Here is a 20,561-nt window from a genome sequence, read left to right on the forward strand (position 1 = left end):
TCTGCGACTGGCCCAGCTCGCGTCGTGGCCAAGGCGTGCTGGACGCGACAGGTGCAGCGCATAATCAGACGGCATGGCGTGCCGCCGGATGTGTGCGGCCCACGTGTGCTTGGCGCGTCGTATTCCGGGCGCGATCCTGTCGCCGTGGACTGTCGGCGGGGAGGTGGGTCGGACGAAAATTTCCGCACCAACGACGGCGTCCACTGCGACGCGCTCTGATTAAAACGCCGAGGGAGCATGGGAGCACATGCTGCACCACGCGCACCGCGTGCCCCGCGCACGCCATATCCCGGTGCGATGAGGCCGCCATCCGCGATAGCGGTGATGTGGCTCAGGTGCTCAGGGCGGGCCGGGCGCCTGCCGGTGCCGATGGCTATCGGCGGCCCTCGCCTGCGTCACTGCTGCGGACCTCGTCCACTGTGGCAGGTGGCTAGCTGCGTGCTGCGCTAGCTGAATTCATTTGGCAGCGGCGAGTGAGGTCGGGTCGCAAGGAACATTGGGCAGAGCACACCACTGTTGCGCCATCAAGAGGTGTGTCTCGGCGGGCCCGGCGAGATGGGCGCTTGCGAGCTGGGTAATGTCGCAAAAAATAGTTGCGGCGGAGATGTATATCTTGGCCCGGGGAGGGTCAGTGCCGCCCCCAAGCACCATGTCCGAGCTGCACCACCGGCACGCAGCGCACACGCACCCCGAGCCGGCCGTCGAGGAGCGGGGCGCGGCCCCGTTCCCCGATGTGCCGGAGCCCCCAGCGCTGGGCTACGACGAGAAGCCCAAGGCGAGCGAGTACGCCGAGGCCGAGATCCACGACCCCAGCGCCGTGAGCAGCAAGGAGAAGCTGCCGCACGGGGAGGAGGCCAGCGGCTCAGAGGAGCACATTATCCGGACGGGCGCCGACGCGGCGCGCTACCTCCTCAGCACGCGCGACGACGGCGACGACGCGCTGACCGTGCGCTCGATGGTGCTCGGGACGGCCGTCGCCGCGTTCCAGGCGACCATGAACCAGATCTACCTTGTGCGTTGGGCAGCCGTGGACGCCGCTGACGCCCGCAGTTCAAACCCACCAACGTGACCATCTCGGGCACGTTCATCGTGCTCATCATCTGGTTCCTGGGCCGGCTGTGGGCGCTCGCCCTGCCGCGTGGCGACCGCCTCCTGGCGCGCTGGAGCGAGCGCGGCGGCGCAGGCAAGAAGCCGCTCTGGCTGTCCGCCGCGCTGCTCCTCAACCCCGGGCCGTTCACGCTCAAGGAGCACGCGGTGGCGGCCATCACGGCGTCGTCGGCGTCCAATGGCGCGGCCTCGGTCAGCGTCTTCACCGTCCAGAAGCTCTTCTACAACACCGGCCTGAACGCGGCCACCGTCATCCTCTCGACGCTCTCGATCGGTCTGTTCGGGTACGGGCTGACGGGCATCCTGCGGCCCATGACCGTGTGGCACGTCGAGAGCGTGTACTGGACCAACATTCCCCTCGTCAAGATCCTCCAGGCGCTCCACTGGGAAGAGGTGAAGGGCTCCAAGCCGCTCCGCTGGTTCTGGTACTGCTTCGGAGGGATGACGGTCTACGAGTTCTTCCCGGCCTACATCATCCCCTGGCTCAACTCGGTCAGCGTGCCCTGCCTCGCGTCGATGCACGCCACGGGCAGCCGCGGCGCGATTCTCAACAACGTCTTTGGCGGGTCCCTCAACAACCAGGGGCTGGGCATCCTCAACTTCTCCTTCGACTGGCAGTACCTCACTAGCACTGCGGCCTCGATGCCGCTCAAGCTGCAGGCCAACTTTGCCGCCGGCATCGTCATCTGCTACATCGCCATGCTGGCCGTGTACTACGGCAACGCGTGGGGCGCCAAGTCGCAGCCGTTCATGTCGACGTCGCTCCGCACCGCCGAGGGAGGGCGCTACAACTCGTCGGCAGTCTTCATCAACGGCATTCTGGACGAGGCCAAGCTCGAGCAGGTCGGTCTCCCCCAGCTGAGCGGGACCTACACCTGGGCCCTTCTCATCGGCAACGCGGCGATCGGCGCACTCATCGGGCACATCATCCTCTTCTGGGGCCCGGACATTGTCGACACGGTCCGCAAGCTCCGCCGCAACGAGATCGACGACCCGCACCACAGTATCATGGCAGAGCGGTACAAGGAGGCCCCGTGGTGGTGGTACATTGGCATCCTGATCGGCGCCTTCGTCCTCGGCATCATCGTCGTCACCGTCGAGCACCTCACCCTCCCGGTGTGGGGATACATCGTGGCGCTGCTGCTCGGCGCCTTCATCTCCCCCTTCAGCACCATCCTCTACGCGCGCTTCGGCAACGGCATCGCCACCAACGCGCTCATGAAGATGGTCGCCGGTGTCGCGCACCCCGGCCGCCCGATCGCAAACCTCTACTTCTCGGCCTGGTCGCACAGCGTCATCTCCCAGAGCCTCAACCTCGCCTCAGACCTCAAGATGGGAGAGTACCTCAAGATCCCGCCGCGCGTCATGTTCCTCACCCAGGTCTGGGGCACCATCTTCGGCGCCTTCATCAACTACGTCGTCATGGTCAGCGTCGTCAACCAGCACCGCGACCTGCTCGTCAACTCGAACGGCAACTCTGCCTGGTCCGGCCAGTACTTCCAGAGCTTGGACAACCAGGCCACGACCTGGGCGCTGGCAAAGTACCTGTACTCGGCTGGCAAGCCGTACGTGTTGGTGCCAGCGGGCCTTGGCATCGGCTTCCTCATCTGCGTCCTCCACTGGGTCATCGTCAAGATCCGCCCCGCCATCGGCCGCTTCGACCTGCGCGAGCTCAACACGCCCCAGCTCCTCGTCTACTCGGGATACCTCGGCTACAACCAGACCCAGACCTGCGTCATCTGGTCGACACTGTCGATCGGCTTCTTCTTCCAGTACTACCTCCGCAACTACCGCCCCCGCTTCTTCAAGGACTACTCGTACCTCGTCATGGCCGGGTTCGACGGCGGCTCGCTCATGGTGCTGTTCATCCTGTCGTTTGCCGTCTTTGGCGCTGGCGGCCCCCAGAAGCCGTTCCCCAGCTGGTGGGGTAACCCGGCGACTGGCTTCCCCGACCACTGTCCCGACGTGTCGTCGTAGAGTACTATAGAACTAGAACTTCCCTGGGTTAATGCAACATCTTGATACAATGAGGCGGACACGCAGCCGCTGCCATCGCTAGGCCCACACCTCAGTTGCCAACGGGCCTCGCTGCCACGCGGTCGCACCGCCGACTGTCCATCAGTCATGCAGTCATCATAGTTCGCGATTAGCAGCGCATTGAAGCGCACACACGGGACAGCTGACCTGCCGGGGACTCATGCGTCCGGTTCGAGCGCCCGACATACCGGATTGGCGTCCGCCCGGGAGGCATGTGGTCGTGTTTGGTTCGTTCATGGAATGCCGCGGACCGAGGGGGGCCGATATCAGTGCCAGCCAGAGGGTGCTCTGGCACTCGAGCACAAAGGACTTAAGAGCGGTCCAGAGAGGAGGGCTTGTTCCCAACTCGTCGTCTTGAAGAAGTGTTGATGTCAACAGCGCCGCCGCCTACACCGACGACCGCACCCCGGAAGGGACTCCATACCCCGTCGCCGTCCCCGCACGTCCCACTGCGCACCTACACCCCCCACTCCTACGCCGATCACCCCGCCCCCATCGAGCGCAGATTGCCCCCGAGGCCCCGATACGAGAAGAGCGGCCACCCCCAACCCGCCGAAACTCGTCACCAAGACCTCCGCGGCATGCACCGCACCGCAGCATGCACCGCACCGCACACACGACCGCATCCCCAACCAACTCGCCGTCCACACCACTCGGAACAGTGCACACACTGACACGGCGTGGACGATCGAGTTGGACGCGTGCTGGCCCAACTGTGTTTCGGATCGCGTCGTCGCGAATTGGACGAAGCGATCTCGTCGGCATGTGATCTTCCGAGGATGGCATCTTGCCCACTGTTAGGCCAACGCCGTCACACGTTTCCGCGGCATTCGCATTACGCGAGCTGAGTGGGCGGGGAAGCCGCCGGCCCTGTCGTCTTGGTCATGGGGCCGCCAGCCAAGACCTGAGCGGGGCCGCTGCCGGTCAACGAGCCCCCGGTAAAGGCACGGTCGCTCCCAGCCGGAGGTCGCCCTTCCGGCCCTGCGCCGCATCGTCGGCACGCGGGCTCGGCACGCGGGCTCCACCCACTCACAGGGGTCAATTTCCACCGGCCTGATATCCGCCTGGCACCTGGCCAGGTGGCACTTGGCAGGGAACGGCAGCGGCAGGTACCTCTGTCACATGTGCTAAAGTCGGCGCGCCGAGCGACCGCCGAGCCGACTCACCACTGCAGAGTACCGACTCCACTGTTTACCCGTTTCACCAGGTCAAGCCCCTGGGGCAGGAGGCGTGGTCAGGCGGGTCGAGTACCGCCGGGACATGGCCGCGGCCGCCTGTTCGGATCGTGCGAAGCCCTTCGTGACGAGAGCAAGGGATGGTTTGCCCCTCGTCGCCCGCTGGGGATGGTCGGACGAGCACGACCCGCAATCAACTCGCACTGACGGGGGCCGAGTGGGTCTCCAAGTCTCCAAACTGGAGCAAGTGGCGGGCCAGCCACTGGACATATAAAGGCGCGCAGCTGCCCCGTGGGCCACAACACTACCCCACCACCTCCGCCAAATGTCCTACGACGACAAGACCGACCCCAAGCACCTCGAGGCGGCGCGCACGCGCTCGCGCCGCGAGGACGAGCTCGTCAACAACATGAACATGAACATGTCGGCCAAGATCCAGAACCCGCTCTTCGGCATCCCCAAGGAAGAGCTGTTCGAGGACGTCGAGGTCTTCTGCCGCGACAAGGGCTTCACCGAAAACGTCGCCGTCTTCAAGAAGGGCGCCCTCATCGGCCAGAACCCCCACGCGTTCGAGACGTACCCCGAGCTCGACGAGGACGACAAGTACTGGCTGCGCCGCGAGACGACGCACAAGTGGAGCCAGCCGCGCGCGCTCGTCATGACCGTCGTGCTGGCCAGTATCGGTGCGGCCGTGCAGGGCTGGGACCAGACTGGCTCGAACGGCGCCAACCTCTCGTTCCCGCACGAGTTCGGTATCCCCGAGGGCGAGACCGGCAGCGACCGCAACTCGTGGATCGTCGGCCTCGTCAACGCTGGCCCGTACATCGGCTGTTCGTTCATTGGCTGCTGGCTCAACGACCCCGTCAACAACTGGCTCGGACGCCGCGGCACAATTTTCCTCTCGGCCATCTTCTGCATGCTCACTCCTATCGGCTCGGCCTTGACTCAGAACTGGCAGCAGCTCCTCGCCTGCCGTCTCCTCATGGGCATCGGCATGGGTCTCAAGGCTGCCACCGTGCCCGTGTTTAATGCCGAGAACGTCCCCGCCTCGGTTCGTGGCGGCCTCGTCATGTCATGGCAGCTCTGGACTGCATTCGGTATCCTGCTCGGATTCAGCGCCAATCTCGCCGTGTACAATGTTGGCAAGATCGCCTGGCGTCTCCAGCTCGGCTCGGCCTTCATCCCCGCCGTGCCCCTCCTCCTTGGCGTCTACTTCTGCCCCGAGTCGCCCCGTTGGCTCATGAAGAAGGGCAAGTACCAGGCGGCCTACAAGTCCCTGCTGCGTCTCCGCAACTCGCCCATCCAGGCCGCGCGTGACCTGTACTACGTCCACCGCCAGCTCGTCGAGGAGTACAACGCCGTCGGCAACTCCAACGTCTTCACCCGCTTCGGCCAGCTCTTCACCATCCCCCGTGTCCGCCGCGCCACTGGTGCCTCGTTCGTCGTGATGCTTGCCCAGCAGATGTGCGGCATCAACATCATTGGTGAGCTGGGTCGTGTGCAACTTCGCTTCACCCACTAACCCCCCAGCCTTCTACTCGTCGTCCGTCTTCAAAGAGGCCAACTTTGGCACCCTCCAGTGTCTCCTCGCCTCGTGGGGCTTCGGACTGGTCAACTTCCTCTTCGCCATCCCCGCCATCTTCACCATCGACACGTTCGGCCGCCGAAACCTCCTGCTCTCGACCTTCCCCAACATGGCCTGGACCCTGCTCGCTGCTGGTCTCTGCTTCCTCATCAAGGAGCCCAAGGTCAAGCTCGGCCTGGTCGCGCTCTTCATCTACATCTTCGCCATGTTCTACTCGGTCGGCGAGGGCCCCGTTCCGTTCGCCTACTCGGCCGAAGTCTTCCCCATCACCCACCGTGAGGTCGGCATGGGCTGGGCCGTCGCCACCTGCTTCTTCTGGGCCTCGGTCCTCGCCATGACCTGGCCGCCTATGAAGCACGCCATGGGGCCTACGGGCGCGTTCTGCTTCTACGCCGGACTCAACATGGTCGCCTTTGTCTTGATCTTCTTCTTCCTCCCGGAAACCAAGCAGTTGACACTCGAGGAGCTCGACTACGTCTTCGGCGTCCCCATGTCCCGCCACGCCAAGTACCAGGGCACCGAGTGGCTCCCGTGGTTCATCAAGCGCTACATCCTCCGTCAGAAGGACGCGCACCTCGAGCCGCTGTACAACCTCGAGGAGATTGGCGGTATCGAGAAGGAGGAGGGCTACGCCGCGATGACGGCTGGTGCCGCTCACTAGGGAGGGGGTGCGAGTGTAGTGTGTGTCCGAAGCAAGCTAGTTGACAAGGATTGGTTCAAGTTTGACAGTCGGTGGGGTGGTGGCAGTAGGCAGTATGCAGTCAAGTGACCTATTCTTTCGCTGTCGGGCGTGCTGAGGGTGGTGCTAACGTCGGGCTGCTCGGGCTGCTGCTCGGTGCCACTTGCCACACCGACCGTCTGAGCCCATCGCGCAAGCCCACCAACGCGACTCTAGGCATCCAGAAAGTGCAAGCACCCCGCCGACCCTCTACTACGCGCGGAAGCAACCCAGACTAAAGCAGCAATTCAGCCTCCCAAGGAACGCGAAGTCGGGCAAGTGGTGGCAGCCACCAAGGAAACCCACGGCGCCACCCCACCAACTCAGCATCCACCCGCCGACCGATCAAGCACCGCAACACTGTTGGTGAAACGGTATCATGCGTCGTTGCCATCGACGCGGCAGGGGTTCGACTCCCTTACAGTGTAGAGCGAGGAGCTGCGAGGAGCAGTTCCGTTTTGGCGGCCGCGCCGCCTTATTCGCTCGCACCGCTCGGACCAGCCCCCTGCCGCAACGCTCTGCGTCGCGCATCCGCAAGAGACAAGTCGCAACTCCCAACCACGCATGCCACACAGCACGCTCGCGTCGGCCCGTTCCCTAAGGTACAAGGAGAGGAGCCCACCTGCCTCGCTTAGACCGGATGGGAGTGTGGCGCGACGAGCACGCGAGCGGCCGGGTGCCCCGCTCGACACGGCGACGACGTTGCCCCGAGTCACGGCAATGCACGTTGCCGTGCCCCCCCTCCGCGAGGCCGAGGCCACTCGCCATTAGCTGCTGCGCTGGAGGCGGCCCCGTGACCGTCAAGGGGAGGGTTGGTCGGGCGCCGGGCCTCCGCCCGGTCTTGGCGCTGTCCCCGGCGGGGGGGCGGGGCCACGTCCGATCGACCGCGCGGCCCCCGACGTACACGTCTTCCCCTCCTAAATACTGTGCGATGATCTCCGTCTCCGGCGACTGATGCCCGCGGGTCTCCAACTCGCGACCCCTGGACTGGTAGCACTGTCCATGCGTTCTTCCCTTCTGGCCTTCGAGCCACCTCTGTCTCGTACCATGACCGTCAAGTAGTGTACATCTATGCGTTATGTGCCGCACCCCTCCCTCTACAGCTGGAACCTGAACCCAGCCTCTATCTGTACCCGGGTCGGCCCGTTCGGCCCCAGGTCCTCGCCTCGGTCGAGCTTGCGGTTCTGCTGGACGAGATACCGCCGCTTGGCGAGCACGACGACGATGAGCGCGACCGACGCGACGAGGTTGACGATAAACGCGACCGTGTAGCGCGGCGGGTCGAAGTAGAGGTACGGTGTCCACACATTGGGCGAGTTGTCGATCGAGTTGATGAGCGCGATGGCGATGGCGCGCTTGACTGACGGGCCGACGATGCTCGACGACATCCACGAGAGCATGACGATCGACGCCGAGTAGAAGGACGACGGCATGATCATCATGGCGAGATAGCGCGGGGCGAACGACGTGGTCGCGAGCGCTAGGCTCATCGCTGCGATGCACACGACGAACGAGACGACGACGTGCATCGTCCGCTCTTGCACCTTGTCCGAGTGCCAGCCGACGACGGATATGACGACCGCGCAGAGGAGGTACGGCGGCGACGTGAGCCACAGCGTGACCGTGTCGCTGCAGCCTAGCCCCTTGACCACCATCGGGAAGAAGTTGACCACGCCCGACGCGATGTAGTTGCACGTCAGGGCCGCGGCGACGAACCAGACCTTGGCCTGCGGGTCAGCGTTGTCCCAGTAGCGGCGCTCACGTCCGTCACGGCGAGCTTGAATGCGTCCCAGGCTCCAATCTCGTCCCCCGCGTCCTTGGTGTAGCGGTCCTTCTCGAGGACATACTGGAGGCGGTCGCGCTCGACTTCGGTGAGCCAGCCGAACGATTCGGGGCGGTTGGGGATGATCAGCGCGAAGACGAACGCCGCGGCGACGGTGAGGAGGCCTGTGGGTTAGCAAGGGGGGGGGGGGGGGCGATCTCATGCTCGGGGCTACTGCAAGCGAGGGAGCTGCCTTGGAAGGATGCGGACGACGGTACTCACCCTCGACAATAAAGAGCCAGCGCCAGCCACGCAGCCCCCGGTATCCCTCCAGCTGCATGCACGCGAGGGCGAAGAGCCCTCCGAATGCATTACCAAACTGCGAGCCGGTGTAAAGAATGGCCGCGCGCAGTGCCATCTGCTTCTTGGTGTAGAAGAGCGTGAGGAGGAACATTGCGCCTGGGGGTCAGGGGGGCGTTCCGGGTGAGTACCTCGACATACCTGGGAAGAACGCGGCCTCGGTGACCCCGAGCAGGAGGCGACACACCACGAGACCGCGGAAGCTCCGCACAGCGCCCGTGCACGCCGACACGGCGCCCCACAGCGCGCACATGATGCAGATGTAGATCCCGGGGCGGGACGTCCGTGCCGCGATGATGTTGGACGGGACCTGGAACGAGACTGGCGTCAGCGGGTACGAGTCTGCACGCACTGTAGCTGATGAAGAGGACGGCCACGGCCGTCGAGAAGTCGGTCGAGCTCATGCCGAGGTCGAGTGTCATGCCCCCAATGTTGGCCGTCGCGACATCTGGAGGGGTCAGCGACGCCGGAGCAGCAAACCCACTGTTGCGGTCGATAAAGTTGAGGATGTACAGCACGATGAGGATCGGCAGGAGGAGGGTGTCGACCTTGCGCGTGACGCTGCGATCCATGCGCTCGAGGGCGGCATCGTCGAACCCGACAAGCGAGGGCGGGAGCTGGATGGCCAGGTGCCGGTCGACCGGGGTGCCGGGCTTGAGGGGCGTGCCGGCGAGCAGGGGCGTGCGCTCGCTCGAGGATCCCGGTGTGGGGGGATCAAGATCCCGAGTCATGTTAGTAGATGGCGCCCTCTGAGTTGCGAGGTTGGAAGAGCGGATGAGAGATGCGAGCTCCGCGATTGAATGGTTCTTCGGGCCGGCGGACAAGGCCGATGGGTCATTCGTGATCGAGCTCCACCCACAATCCCCACTTTATCGGGGTTTGCTGGCTTCTTGCACAGTAATCAGCGCGAGTGATTGTCCTCAGCTGGAGTCGTGCCCGCCGTGCATGCGTGAGGCTGAGCGCGATGACGAGAACGGCGGGGTGAAGTTGAGTGATCTTTACTGCTGCACACCAATGACTGTGTGGTGGTCGGCGCCTAGCGCCACACAGGCTGCCTCCAACTCCGCGGCCACACCATCGCAAACCACCCCATCACCGCCTCGGCACCCTCGGTGAGCGTCCTCGGTCCTGGGCGGTCTGTTTCCTCACCGAGCTGCCCTTGCTTACCCCGCCGGTCCCGGATCAATGGTGCTCTCGGGCCTACGCTACTCACCCCCGCCGACCCGGTGCTTCTGCTCAAGCCCAGCGGGATGTCGGCGACACGATGTTGACGACCAGACTGGCACAGAGTTGAGTAGCGGCGAAGCAGTCCATCTAGCTGTGATGGTAGACTCGTGGGCAGGAAACCAGGACAGCAAGACAGACTCGTTCAGATGGGGCTTCCTCACCCCGACACCTGCCACCACCGGCATATCCCACATGCGATCCTCTCCTCGCACCACAACAAGGCGGCACCGACCTCCGACCGCGTATGCATGCACCATGCGATCCCGCTGTCCAAGCGCCGAGTCAGGCACACACGACGCCGATCTCGCACCCAAGCTGTTCGGAATACAGACTCGCGCGATCAGCAACGCGTCGCGGAGTCACGACAGGTCGCGTCAACAACTCCCGACGTGACTGGCTGCTCGGAACGTGCCGAGTGTGCTAATCTGTTATCTGCAATGAGGCAGTATGCCCGTTTGAAACCGCCGCAATGTCCAACATCGACAGGGATATTGGATACGGGGTATAGGAGCGAGGCGGCAGGGCTCGTGGTGGATGCTACCGGCGGCATGGCGTCGAGACGTCCCCTCGCTTGCGGCGTTTGAGCAGGTCGACGTGGTGGGCTCTTCGGATGGTGTCGACCCGGTTTCATCCTTTGCATGAGCGTGGCAGGTGTAGCCACAACTCGTAGGCGGGTGTCGAGCCTGGCAGCAATAGGCGTGGCAGCTTCCCATGCCTATTCAGCATCGTGGAGCAACCACCAGTGCCTACTTCCCACGCTCCCGACATCTACCATCTTGCCTTCTCCCATTCATTCACTCTCCTGGGCCGTTGTTGCGACTGCTAGAGCCTCGGCGTGGGCGATACTAACCAGTTTCGGAGGGGTGGTGGGCGTTGTAATTGCATAGCACCGCCGCGGCGGTGGCTGGCGACATGGCTTTGGCGAGCGGCACAGACATTGCCCCGCCGAGTTGCCGAGGCTGGCTGGCTGCGTGATGGCCAGTCCATACGGCGACCGCGGCCGAGCCTGCCCCGCGTCAATGTCGACAGCAGTCGACACTGGCTGCGACTCCGAATTCTGATGCACGCGACCCGCACCGGACGCGCGCATGCCTCGCAGGTCATTGTAGATCGCCAGCGGGGCCCAGTGCAAACCCGCCACGACGTCGGTGGCGTGAGCGGTGCTTATCCAATATCCCCCCTCCGCGTTCATCCAAGCGAGGCTACATAGCAAACTTTAGGACCGATCTACGGCCTGCCTGGCTTGGCCTGGCTGGCCTTGTCTGCGGGCATGTCGGAGCGGGCGACGCCCCGACTGCGGCGTGCATACCGTCGGACCGACTAGGAGATGGGGGGGCTTGCCTCACTTGCATGGCCTTCGGTCTGGTTGACGCGACATGACGATGCTGCTCTGGCTGCCTTGGCCAAGACAACAACCAGGACAAGGTAGGGACACCCGACGACTACCAGGACTCTAGTCTGCGGCTTGCGAGCCGCACCTCGCGAGCTGCCCTCTGCTCCTGCTCCTCTCGAGCTAGATCCTGGAATCCGGTGCTACTTCGGCTCTGCAGCCACGTCGTGCGCGCACTTTCCCAGCTTCACCACACTGTCGGCGACCCGACCTATGGGCGGACCGATTTCTGAAACGCTGACGTCTTTGGTTTACAGATTTGGCATTGAGAAACGAGGACCGAGTCGCACCACATGGCGGCATGGGAGCAGAGGAATGAGCGCTTTCAGGTGTCACCACGTGAGTCGAACCCAACCCTGCACCTTTCATGTCAACAATGCCTCGGTGCTGATGGCTCGTCGAGAGCGCTGACGGTGCAGGAGCCCAAGCTAATCTTGACGCTGGAGCAGGCACAGACGGCTGACCTGGCGCATCACACGCATCACAACAGCGCAGCTTACGTCTGACACTGGTGCTCACTTATCGCCCCTTCTGTCACCTCCGCCGGCCTTCAAGTGCATCGGAGAGCAGACGGCGCACGCCCGTGTGCATGCTTCCGGCAACCATGCCGCCCGCAGTACGACGAGCGCTGCTGCGGTGCCGACAAACAGCCCGAACCCAAGAGGGGCAGGCAACCAGCGCCAGCGCCAGCACCGACGACCGACCCTTGAACCTGAACGCACCTGCCGGCTCTGCTGCTCGCTCCAGCTCTCGATGACGCTATCTCGTTTGGCTACAGCCCTCAAGCCTGGGATATCACACCATCCAACGCCAACTCGCAACAGCACGCCATTCTTATACAGCATCACACCACATCGACGAAGGGCCGCCCCCCGCCTCCGCCAACACGCCCCACTTTGATATCCCCCCTCGTGCAACCCGTGCACGCGCGCAATCCGAAGCACACGCCGCCGCCGGCACACGCCCTCTGATCCCGACGACCTGCCGTAGACACCCAGGGTAGCCAACACGCCGATTATCTAGGACCGTCGCCAGCCCAGCCCAGGCCGCCACGACCACCGACCTCTGGTATCCAGCAGACCCAGCAAAGAGCTGCAAACTTGAGCCCAGTGCGCTAAATTGGTTTATATTGCGACCAGCCGCACATTCCTGTTCGCATCCCCCAACAACCACTGCAGCCTCGCAGCCATGTCGACCACACCGGAGAAGCACGACCACCTTGAGCCCGGCGCCCCCGCCGCCGAGCAGGAGAAGAAGCGCGACAGCCTGGGCTACGCGACCGACGACGATGCGACCGTCGTCGTTGTCGACGACGGAAAGACGACCATCCCCAAGGGCACCTACGACCCCGTGTACGAGGCCAAGGCTCGTGTGCTCAACGATGCGGTATGTGCCCGACTGGCGTGTGCGCCCAGTCCCCGCACTAACACACTGCGCAGATCCAGGACATTGGCATGGGCTGGTACCAATGGCAGCTGTTCATCGTGAGTGCTGTGTGCAGTGGCCAGGGGCCAGTTGTATCCGTGGCTCACACGCACAGGTTGTCGGCTTCGGCTGGGCATCGGACAACATGTGGCCCATCACGACGTGAGTCGAGCGGACATGAACCGAGGTGGCGCAGGCGCTGACCACTCCCTCTAGCTCGCTCATCCTCCCCGCCATCGCAAAGGAGTTCAGCCCCAAGTACCCTCCTATGCTTACCCTCGCCCAAAACATCGGTCTTCTGGCCGGCGCCCTCTTCTGGGGCTTTGGGTGCGACATCTTCGGTCGTCGCCAGGCCTTCAACCTTACGCTCGGTGTCACTGCTGTCTGGGGCCTCATCGCCGCGGGCTCGCCAAACTTTGCCGCCGCTGGTGTCTTCGCTGCCTTCTGGTCGTTCGGCGTGGGTGGTAACCTTCCCGTCGACTCTGCCGTCTTCCTCGAGTTCCTCCCCGGATCGCACCAGTACCTCCTGACCGTCCTCTCACTCGACTGGGCCGTCGCCCAGGTCGTTGCCAACCTCATCGCGTGGCCTCTGCTTGGTCACAAGACCTGCACGAAAGCCGACGCCGACGAGGGCACCTGCACCCGCTCAAAGAACATGGGCTGGCGCTACTTTGTTATCGCTATGGGTGGCATCACTCTCCTCATGTTCGTCACCCGCTTCATCTTCTTCACCATCTACGAGTCGCCCAAGTACCTCATGGGCAAGGGCAAGGACGAGGAGGCCGTCCAGATCGTCCACGAGGTCGCTCGCCGTAACGGCAAGGAGTCGACCCTCACGCTCGACGACCTCAAGGCCTGCGAGCCCCCCAACTACGTTCCCCCTACTTCGGCTGCCGACACGCTCAAGCGTGAACTCCAGAACGTCAACCTTGACAACGTCAGGCAGGTGTTCAAGACCAAGAAGATGGCCTACTCGACCACCCTCATCATCGCTGTCTGGGCCTTCATCGGCCTCGGCTACCCCCTCTACAATGCCTTCCTGCCCTCGATCATCGGCAGCCGCGAGTTCAACAATGTGCCTACTTCGGTCGCCCGCAACTACCGCGACACGCTCATCATCGCCGTCCTGGGTATTCCCGGTGCCATTGTCGGCGCCATCTTCTCCGAGGTCCCCGGTGTTGGCCGCAAGGGTATCCTTGCCGCGTCGGCCATCCTCACTGGCGTCTTCCTCTATGTCAGCACCACGGCCAAGACGGCCGACGCGTTCCTCGGCTACAACTGCGCCTACAACTTCTTCTCGAGCGTCATGTACGCCGTCCTCTACGCCTACACGCCCGAGCTCTTCTCGACTGCCAACCGCGGCACGGGCAACGCGCTCACCGCGTCGGCCAACCGTATCTTTGGTATCATGGCGCCTCTGATCATGGCGTTCGCGCCCAAGAACACGCCGGCACCAGTCTACGTCTCGGGCGCCCTCTTCATCCTCGGTGGTGTCCTCGTCCTCCTCATGCCATTCGAGTCGCGCGGAAAGGCCGCCCTCTAGGCTGCTCTATATGCCAACTGTAACCATAGTCTTGACCGCCGCCAGGCGCAGTTATAGTGTGCTGCCCAGTGCAGAGTTATGCGACTGGACGAGCCGGTCGGCTCGTCACCGCGAGAAAACGGTCGTGCGCTACTCACCGTCACACACAACTCACTGTCGGCACTACCCGTTCTTATCCGTCCCGACGGCCCGCGGATCTTTAAGCTCAGTCCGTGCGCAGCGCCCAAGACGCCGAGGGAAATGTCGTGCTCAGAATGCTCGGGACTGATGCGCACAGGGCTCACAGGGCCGGCAGGGTTGCTCGGTGTGGTCGTCGGTCAAAGGCCGTCGGGGGTGGGGGAGGGTGGGGGCGGCCCATTGGTGGCGCCGAGCCGCCGGTCGGAGCCTGGCCGCGGCTGCCCCCCCCCCGCCGAGCTCGGATCGGTGTCTGAGAGATGGGTGAGGTGTGGTGAGGTCATGGCGGGGCGAGTCGTTGCTCAATTGCTCAACGTTCATTGTACGATGTGCCACGTAACAGAGCGACGAGCCACATCCGACGCCGAGCACCTTGGCCGTGCGGCTTGGGCGTTGGACGTGAGTGGACGGAGGTAGGGTGCGAGTGGACGGCGCGTCCACCAACTTCGGGGCATGCTCGCGCGTCGACTGCGGCGTGCTGGGGCCTCTCCAATTGCCTCCTCACTGGCCCCGAGGACTCCGCGCACCGTGATTGCTAATCTGGTTGCGTCCCACGAGCTCGGATGCTCTAGAATGTTGTGTGGCTGCGCTCGCTAAGTCTCGCGACGCGGAGACCCCGAAATATCGACTCGGCGATTAAGCTCACCCGCGGCGACTCCAACGAGATAAACCCCCTCCGACTTTGTGACGTCTCTCCATCCAACCTGGCAATGGCAGGCACGACGACGGCGCTCGACCTAGCGGGGCTCACGTCGCCCGAGGAGCGGGGGCCAAAGGCGGACGCCGTCGTCCCCCCAGCCCCGCGAGCGACGAGCGACGAGCTCATCCTGCCCCCGACCCCGTCCCTCGTCATCATCCTCCTCGCCGGCACGCTGATGCAGATCTCGTCGTTCATCGTCGTGCCCTCGGCCAACGAGTACGCCCAGCTCCTGGGGGGCACGGCGACGTTCGGCGGCCTCGTGCTCGGCATTCCCGTCGTCGCGAGCCTGCTCTCCGTGCTGCCTATGATGGCCTTTGACCAGGGTGTGTTGCCTCCTCCGCTGCCTCCTCCGCGCTGCTTAAGCTCACATCACAGGCGCCTACACCCGCCCGCTGCACATCGCGTGCGGGTGCACCGTTCTCGGCATGGCGCTGTACGGCCTCGCCTACGCCGCCAACTGGCTCTACCTCATCCTCATCGGCCGCCTCGTCTGCGGCGTGGGCTGGACGTTCTTCATGTACGTCAAGCGCTACTGCTCTGACCCGCGGATCGTGGGCGTGCGCCGGCGCACCACGCTCGCGGGGTGGCAGGTGCTCGGGCAGGCCGTGGGCTTCTCGTTTGGCCCGTTCGTCGGCGGGCTGCTGTCCAAGATCAACCACGAGAGCAAAGTGTTCAACGGGTTCACGGCGCCGGGGTGGGTCATGGCTGCTGTGTGGGCCGGGTTCTGGGTCGCCGTGCGGGTGTGGTTTATCGACGTGCCGAGGGCGACTGAGGCGCCTATCGAGCTGGCCCAAGTCCCCGCCGACGTCGAGCACGACGCCTCGGCCACGCCCTCCGCCACGGCCTCGGCCTCCGCCCTCGTCCCCCCGCCCCCGGCGCACCGCCTCACGCCGCAGCAGGCCGGCGTCACATTCACAATGTGCTGGTTCGCCATGGTGTGCTTCTTCATCCTCGGCGCGTGGGAGGCCAACATCCCGGTGTTTACGGCGTCCGACGCGCCAGCCAACCCGTTCCACTTCAGCCCGTTCGCCGCGGGCAACATGATCGCGCTGGGCGGCGCGTGTGCGCTCCCGTTCCTCCTCCTGAATCTGTACTACGCGCGGCGGGTGCAGGACCGGCACACGCTCGTGCTCGGCACGGGTATCGGCCTGATAGGGCTGCTCATCGCCATGGCCATCATCGCGACGAAGAAGGTCAACTACGGCTCGTTCTTCATCGCGTGGTTCCTCGTCGCGCTCGGGTTCAACCTCGCCACCACGGTCACGATCGCGCTGCTCTCCAAGCAGCTGCCGGGCGAGTGGAACGGGCGGATCAGCCTCATGATCCAGGCGAGCATCTACGTCGGCCGTGTGGCCGGCGCCGTGTGGGGCGGATCGGGCGTCAAGATCGGCATGCTGGGCTACATCGGCTGCCAGATTGCCTTTGTCGGCGTCGGCGTCGTGCTCTCCCTCACGCTGTGGAAGAACATGAAGGCCAAGACAGGGTAGAGGGTGAAAGCGAACATGATGTCTCAGAGCAAAAAGAGCTCGCCTCCCAGTTGTATCCCCGCTTGGATGTCAGGCCACAGTCAGGCTCGAACCGCCGTTCTATCTGTGGCCCCGGACCTGGTCGAAACAATCGTAGCTTTCAACTACCGACTGAGCCACCCGCCCCGGGGTAGAAACCCCGTTGGGTTTTGGGCCGCGCGCTGCCTTACGAGCTGTAGCACACCCATGCAACTTGATACCCACGTGCGCCGCGGGAGATGCTCGATACTCAGCTCATGCTGCTCGCCGCATGGTCGGCTGACATTTCCGCGTCCGAGTCGAACCCATCCTGTGGCACATCGGCCGTCCGAGTCGAGTCAGGCGCTCGAATCGGACAGTGGCGTGGTCGAGTCGAGGGGGCTGCACCAACAAGACTACATAAGCACGCCGTGCCGACACGACAAAGCACGCATGCACCTCTTGCTCTTGAAAGCCGACCGAGGCGTCGACGGCGCTGACCGAACGTCTCAGGGACGGCGCAACCGATACCCTCGCCAGTGAGCTCGCCGCGCCGACTGACGCGACGCGTCCAGGTATCAACGCGCAGATCACGGCCTCACGGTCCTGGTGATTGTGTGGGTCCTCGGTTGACTGGACTATCGCTAAATTTGCCGCCGACGCCGTCTTGAGCGAGGTATAAGTTGGGCCAGATTGGTATGAGGCACAACCTGGGACGCGGCGCCGCCCGCTGCCTGGTACGCTGCTCCAGTTTGCTCACCCGCCACGGGGCGCGTGAGCAAACTGTAGCTTCGTATCAGGAGCGGGTGGGAGTATAGGGGCGGGTAGTGCCAGATGGTGTGGGACACGGGCGGCGCCCACGCCAACCGGGCACGCGGCGGCGCGTGCCCGGCTCTTGCCCCGGCTCTATCGACGTCCTATGCACTAGCTATGCACTTGGGCTATAGTGAGAGTATACGGTTGATAAAGGTTGACGACACCCACAGCCCCTGAACCGTGTTCGCCGCGGGTGGCGATAACCTCGGTGTGGACCGAGCCAGGCGATGGCGCGAGATGCCGCGAGCTGCTGCGACATGATGCGATGGGGACCCGACGATCTTTTCCACCTCGGTTGACTGGATGCAGGCAGGTGAGGGTGGTATAAGAAGCGCTCGTGTGGGCACTACGCTGTCGCGCTCACCTACCTCACTGCCACGCCGCCCTCACCTAGCTCACTGCCACCGCTGCTCACCGCCCTCACGGCCACCTTTGCTCACACCTCGCTCACACACCCAAGCCTATAAACAACCTGCATACACGCAAGCCTAACAAACTGAAGCGCCGCAGCTACCCACCCAACCCCTACACCTTGTGCTCCTCGTCCTCGTCGGGGATGCGGAACTCGGCGACCGAGCCCGAGTCGACCGAGTGGCCGGCCGGGTCGTGCTTCCTGTCCCACTCGTCAATCTTGTCGTTGGGGATGTTGAGGAGCTTGTGGGTGATGGAGCCGTCGTCGAGCGTGACCACCGCCTGGCGGATCTGGTACTTGCCGATCTTGGGGAGGATCTGCGTCCAGACGAGGTAGTAGAGGAAGCAGAGGAAGATGAAGCCGAGGCCGGTGAGCGACGAGGCGGCGTAGAAGAAGTTGAACGACGACGCGTTGATGCCGGCCTTGGGCGGGACCCAGGGCATGATGATGAGGAAGATGTTGGCCGCGAGGTAGAACAGGGCGACAAACGTCCACGAGCGGTACTCTGTCTTGGGGAGGCCGAGGCGCTTGCGGTTGCGGCGCACGAGGAAGAGGCCGAACGTCATGAGCGCGAGGAAGAAGGACGAGGGGTAGTTCTGGAGTGCGGTGACTACGTGGTGAGCTCCTGCCACTGACAGTCGACTTACTAAAGTTGAAGGCGTTGCCCGCGGGGGGGATGATGATCATGATGATGGACACAAACCAGGTGATGAAGACTGCGCCGCCGGGGGTGCCGAAGGGCTTGGTGGTGATGAAGAATGCGGGCCAGGGGAGGACGCCTTGGCGACCGATCTCGCGCACGACGCGCGAGTGGCCGATGATGACGGCGAGGATGTTGCCAAACGCCGAGAGGATGGGCAGGATGGTGAGGCCCTTTGCGGCCTTGGCGCCGAACAGGGTCTGGAAGTAGAGGGTCGCCGTGATCTGGTTCGAGTGGAGGATCGTGTCCTTGGGGACTGGGTGTGTGAGTTGGGCCTGGGCAAACAGGGGACGACTTACGGGCCGCAAAGTAGGCAATGTTGACGAGGAAGTAGAGCACGAACACGACCGTCACGGCCGTGTTGGCGGTCCGCTTGATCGTCTGGATCGGGTTCTTGACCTCGTTTGCGAGGTTGAACGAGTTGTTGAAGCCACCGTACGAGAAGATGATGGACACGAGCGCGTTCGACAGGTTGTACCCGTCCTTGGAGGTGCCCTCGAAGCCGTTACGGAAGTTGTGCTTGGGGTCCTTGACCTTGTTGGGGAAGGCGCCGCCGAGGACGGCAAAGCCCGAGAAGGAGATGAAGAGGAGCGTGGCGACCTTGACGACGCCGAGGACGTTGATGAGGTGCATCGACACACGGTTGGACAGGAGGATGATGACGCACACGAGCGTCAGGCTTGCGATTGCCACGCCCTTCACCTCCCAGTCCCGGCCAGCGCGGTTTGTCAAGCGGAAGATGTACTGGGCCACGACTGGGCGGGTCAGCTGCCACAAACAACTCGCGACTCACCAAAGCCGTTGGACGAAGAGAAGGACAGCACGACCGTCTGGAACGCAAACGCGATGGGGAAAAAGTACTTGGGCCTGGGGTACGCCTGCTCGAGGTAGACGACCTCGGCGCCGGAGCGCGACGGGAAGTAGGACGCGAACTCGAGGTAGACCGAGATGCCGGCCAGCGAGATGAGCAGCCCGATGACCCAGTAGATGAGGGCGAGGCCGACGGACCCGGTTCCCTTGAGGATGTTTGCGGCTGCGTCGTCAGCCGGCAGTCGGCAGCCCCCAGCCCCATGGCCGACTCACGAGTGCTGAAAATACCCGTGCCGATCAGCATCGAGATGTTGAGGAACAGGGTCGTCCACCACCCGACGTTGTAGCCCAGCGGGTTCTCCTTCTCGACCGGCGCGCCATGCGCCTCCTGGTACGTCGCCTGGGCGCCGTTGCCTCCCTGCTCGCCGACGTAGGTACGGCCGCCCTTCTCGACAAACTCGCGGGGCCCGGCAATGCTCGTGGCGAGGACGGGGACGGAGGCGAGCTCGTCGGCGGCGCCGCCGGCGCTGTAGCCGGACTTTTCACTGGATGCGCGGCCCATGGTCGTGGTGGTCGTGTGGTCGTGTGCTTGCGTGTTTGGTGGGGTCTAGAGGAAGGCCCCCGAGGTCTTATAGCGCGCAGAGAGGCAGCCCAGCGAGCCACACAGGCCGGTGGCTCTGCCGTGGTCGCTCCAACCGGACCAGCCCCCCCCCCCCCCCCACCACGCCAATTGCCCATGCCGCCATGCCGCCGTAGCGCGAGATGGGATAGCGAGCACGCCAAGCCCGCAGCGCTATTCTGGGGGCCGGTGGTAAGCGAAACAGCCAGCGCCGGACGTTGGACGCATGTCGAGCTGATGGCGACAGCGTGTGTGATGGCGGAGGTGGGGTGGGTTGGCCAGCGCCGGGCCCGGCACCGCATTAGGACAGGCCTATGCTCCATTGCGTTTTGCTCTGCGCCGCCCTAATGCTCATTACGACGGGGGTTGATGGACGACGACGCGGCAAGAGCAAGAATCGTGAAGAGCAAGAATCACGGAAACATAGGGGCAATGGCGTGACGTTGACGCGATGAACGCCGCGACGCCGCAGACCCAGGCACATTCGTCCGACTTGGTATCGCGGACCCGGTGTCTC

General features: G+C 63.9%; 6 protein-coding genes and 1 non-coding gene across 7 annotated transcripts; 5 read left to right on the plus strand and 2 right to left on the minus strand.

The window, feature by feature from the left end:
- Positions 1-649: 649 nt before the first annotated feature.
- Q8F55_003176 (uncharacterized protein) lies at positions 650-3,084 on the plus strand (the record flags this gene model as incomplete). The annotated part of the gene is made up of 2 exons (XM_069351725.1): positions 650-1,012; positions 1,051-3,084. The coding sequence occupies 2 exons, from the start codon at positions 650-652 to the stop codon at positions 3,082-3,084; spliced, it is 2,397 nt and encodes a 798-aa protein (XP_069212111.1).
- Positions 3,085-4,644: 1,560 nt separating this feature from the next.
- On the plus strand, positions 4,645-6,565 carry Q8F55_003177 (uncharacterized protein; the record flags this gene model as incomplete). The annotated part of the gene is made up of 2 exons (XM_069351726.1): positions 4,645-5,803; positions 5,850-6,565. 2 exons carry the CDS (start codon positions 4,645-4,647, stop codon positions 6,563-6,565), a joined length of 1,875 nt encoding a protein of 624 aa, XP_069212112.1.
- A 414-nt stretch (positions 6,566-6,979) lies between these two features.
- Positions 6,980-7,050, plus strand: Q8F55_003178. The gene has a single exon. It is a non-coding gene; the product is annotated as a tRNA-Gly (tRNA).
- Positions 7,051-7,719: 669 nt separating this feature from the next.
- Positions 7,720-9,475, minus strand: Q8F55_003179 (uncharacterized protein; the record flags this gene model as incomplete). Its single annotated transcript, XM_069351727.1, has 6 exons — positions 7,720-8,349; positions 8,385-8,569; positions 8,667-8,843; positions 8,886-9,065; positions 9,097-9,192; positions 9,229-9,475. 6 exons carry the CDS (start codon positions 9,473-9,475, stop codon positions 7,720-7,722), a joined length of 1,515 nt encoding a protein of 504 aa, XP_069212113.1.
- A 3,074-nt stretch (positions 9,476-12,549) lies between these two features.
- Positions 12,550-14,329, plus strand: Q8F55_003180 (uncharacterized protein; the record flags this gene model as incomplete). Its single annotated transcript, XM_069351728.1, has 4 exons — positions 12,550-12,747; positions 12,801-12,845; positions 12,902-12,948; positions 13,003-14,329. The coding sequence occupies 4 exons, from the start codon at positions 12,550-12,552 to the stop codon at positions 14,327-14,329; spliced, it is 1,617 nt and encodes a 538-aa protein (XP_069212114.1).
- An 884-nt stretch (positions 14,330-15,213) lies between these two features.
- Positions 15,214-16,690, plus strand: Q8F55_003181 (uncharacterized protein; the record flags this gene model as incomplete). Its single annotated transcript, XM_069351729.1, has 2 exons — positions 15,214-15,526; positions 15,579-16,690. 2 exons carry the CDS (start codon positions 15,214-15,216, stop codon positions 16,688-16,690), a joined length of 1,425 nt encoding a protein of 474 aa, XP_069212115.1.
- Positions 16,691-18,028: 1,338 nt separating this feature from the next.
- On the minus strand, positions 18,029-19,987 carry Q8F55_003182 (uncharacterized protein; the record flags this gene model as incomplete). Its single annotated transcript, XM_069351730.1, has 5 exons — positions 18,029-18,525; positions 18,563-18,871; positions 18,915-19,370; positions 19,409-19,648; positions 19,699-19,987. 5 exons carry the CDS (start codon positions 19,985-19,987, stop codon positions 18,029-18,031), a joined length of 1,791 nt encoding a protein of 596 aa, XP_069212116.1.
- Between the last annotated feature and the right edge of the window lie 574 nt (positions 19,988-20,561).

Source organism: Vanrija albida, assembly GCF_041260175.1.
Source record: "Vanrija albida strain AlHP1 chromosome Unknown contig_2, whole genome shotgun sequence".
In the NCBI taxonomy this organism is placed as follows: Eukaryota; Fungi; Basidiomycota; class Tremellomycetes; order Trichosporonales; family Trichosporonaceae; genus Vanrija; species Vanrija albida.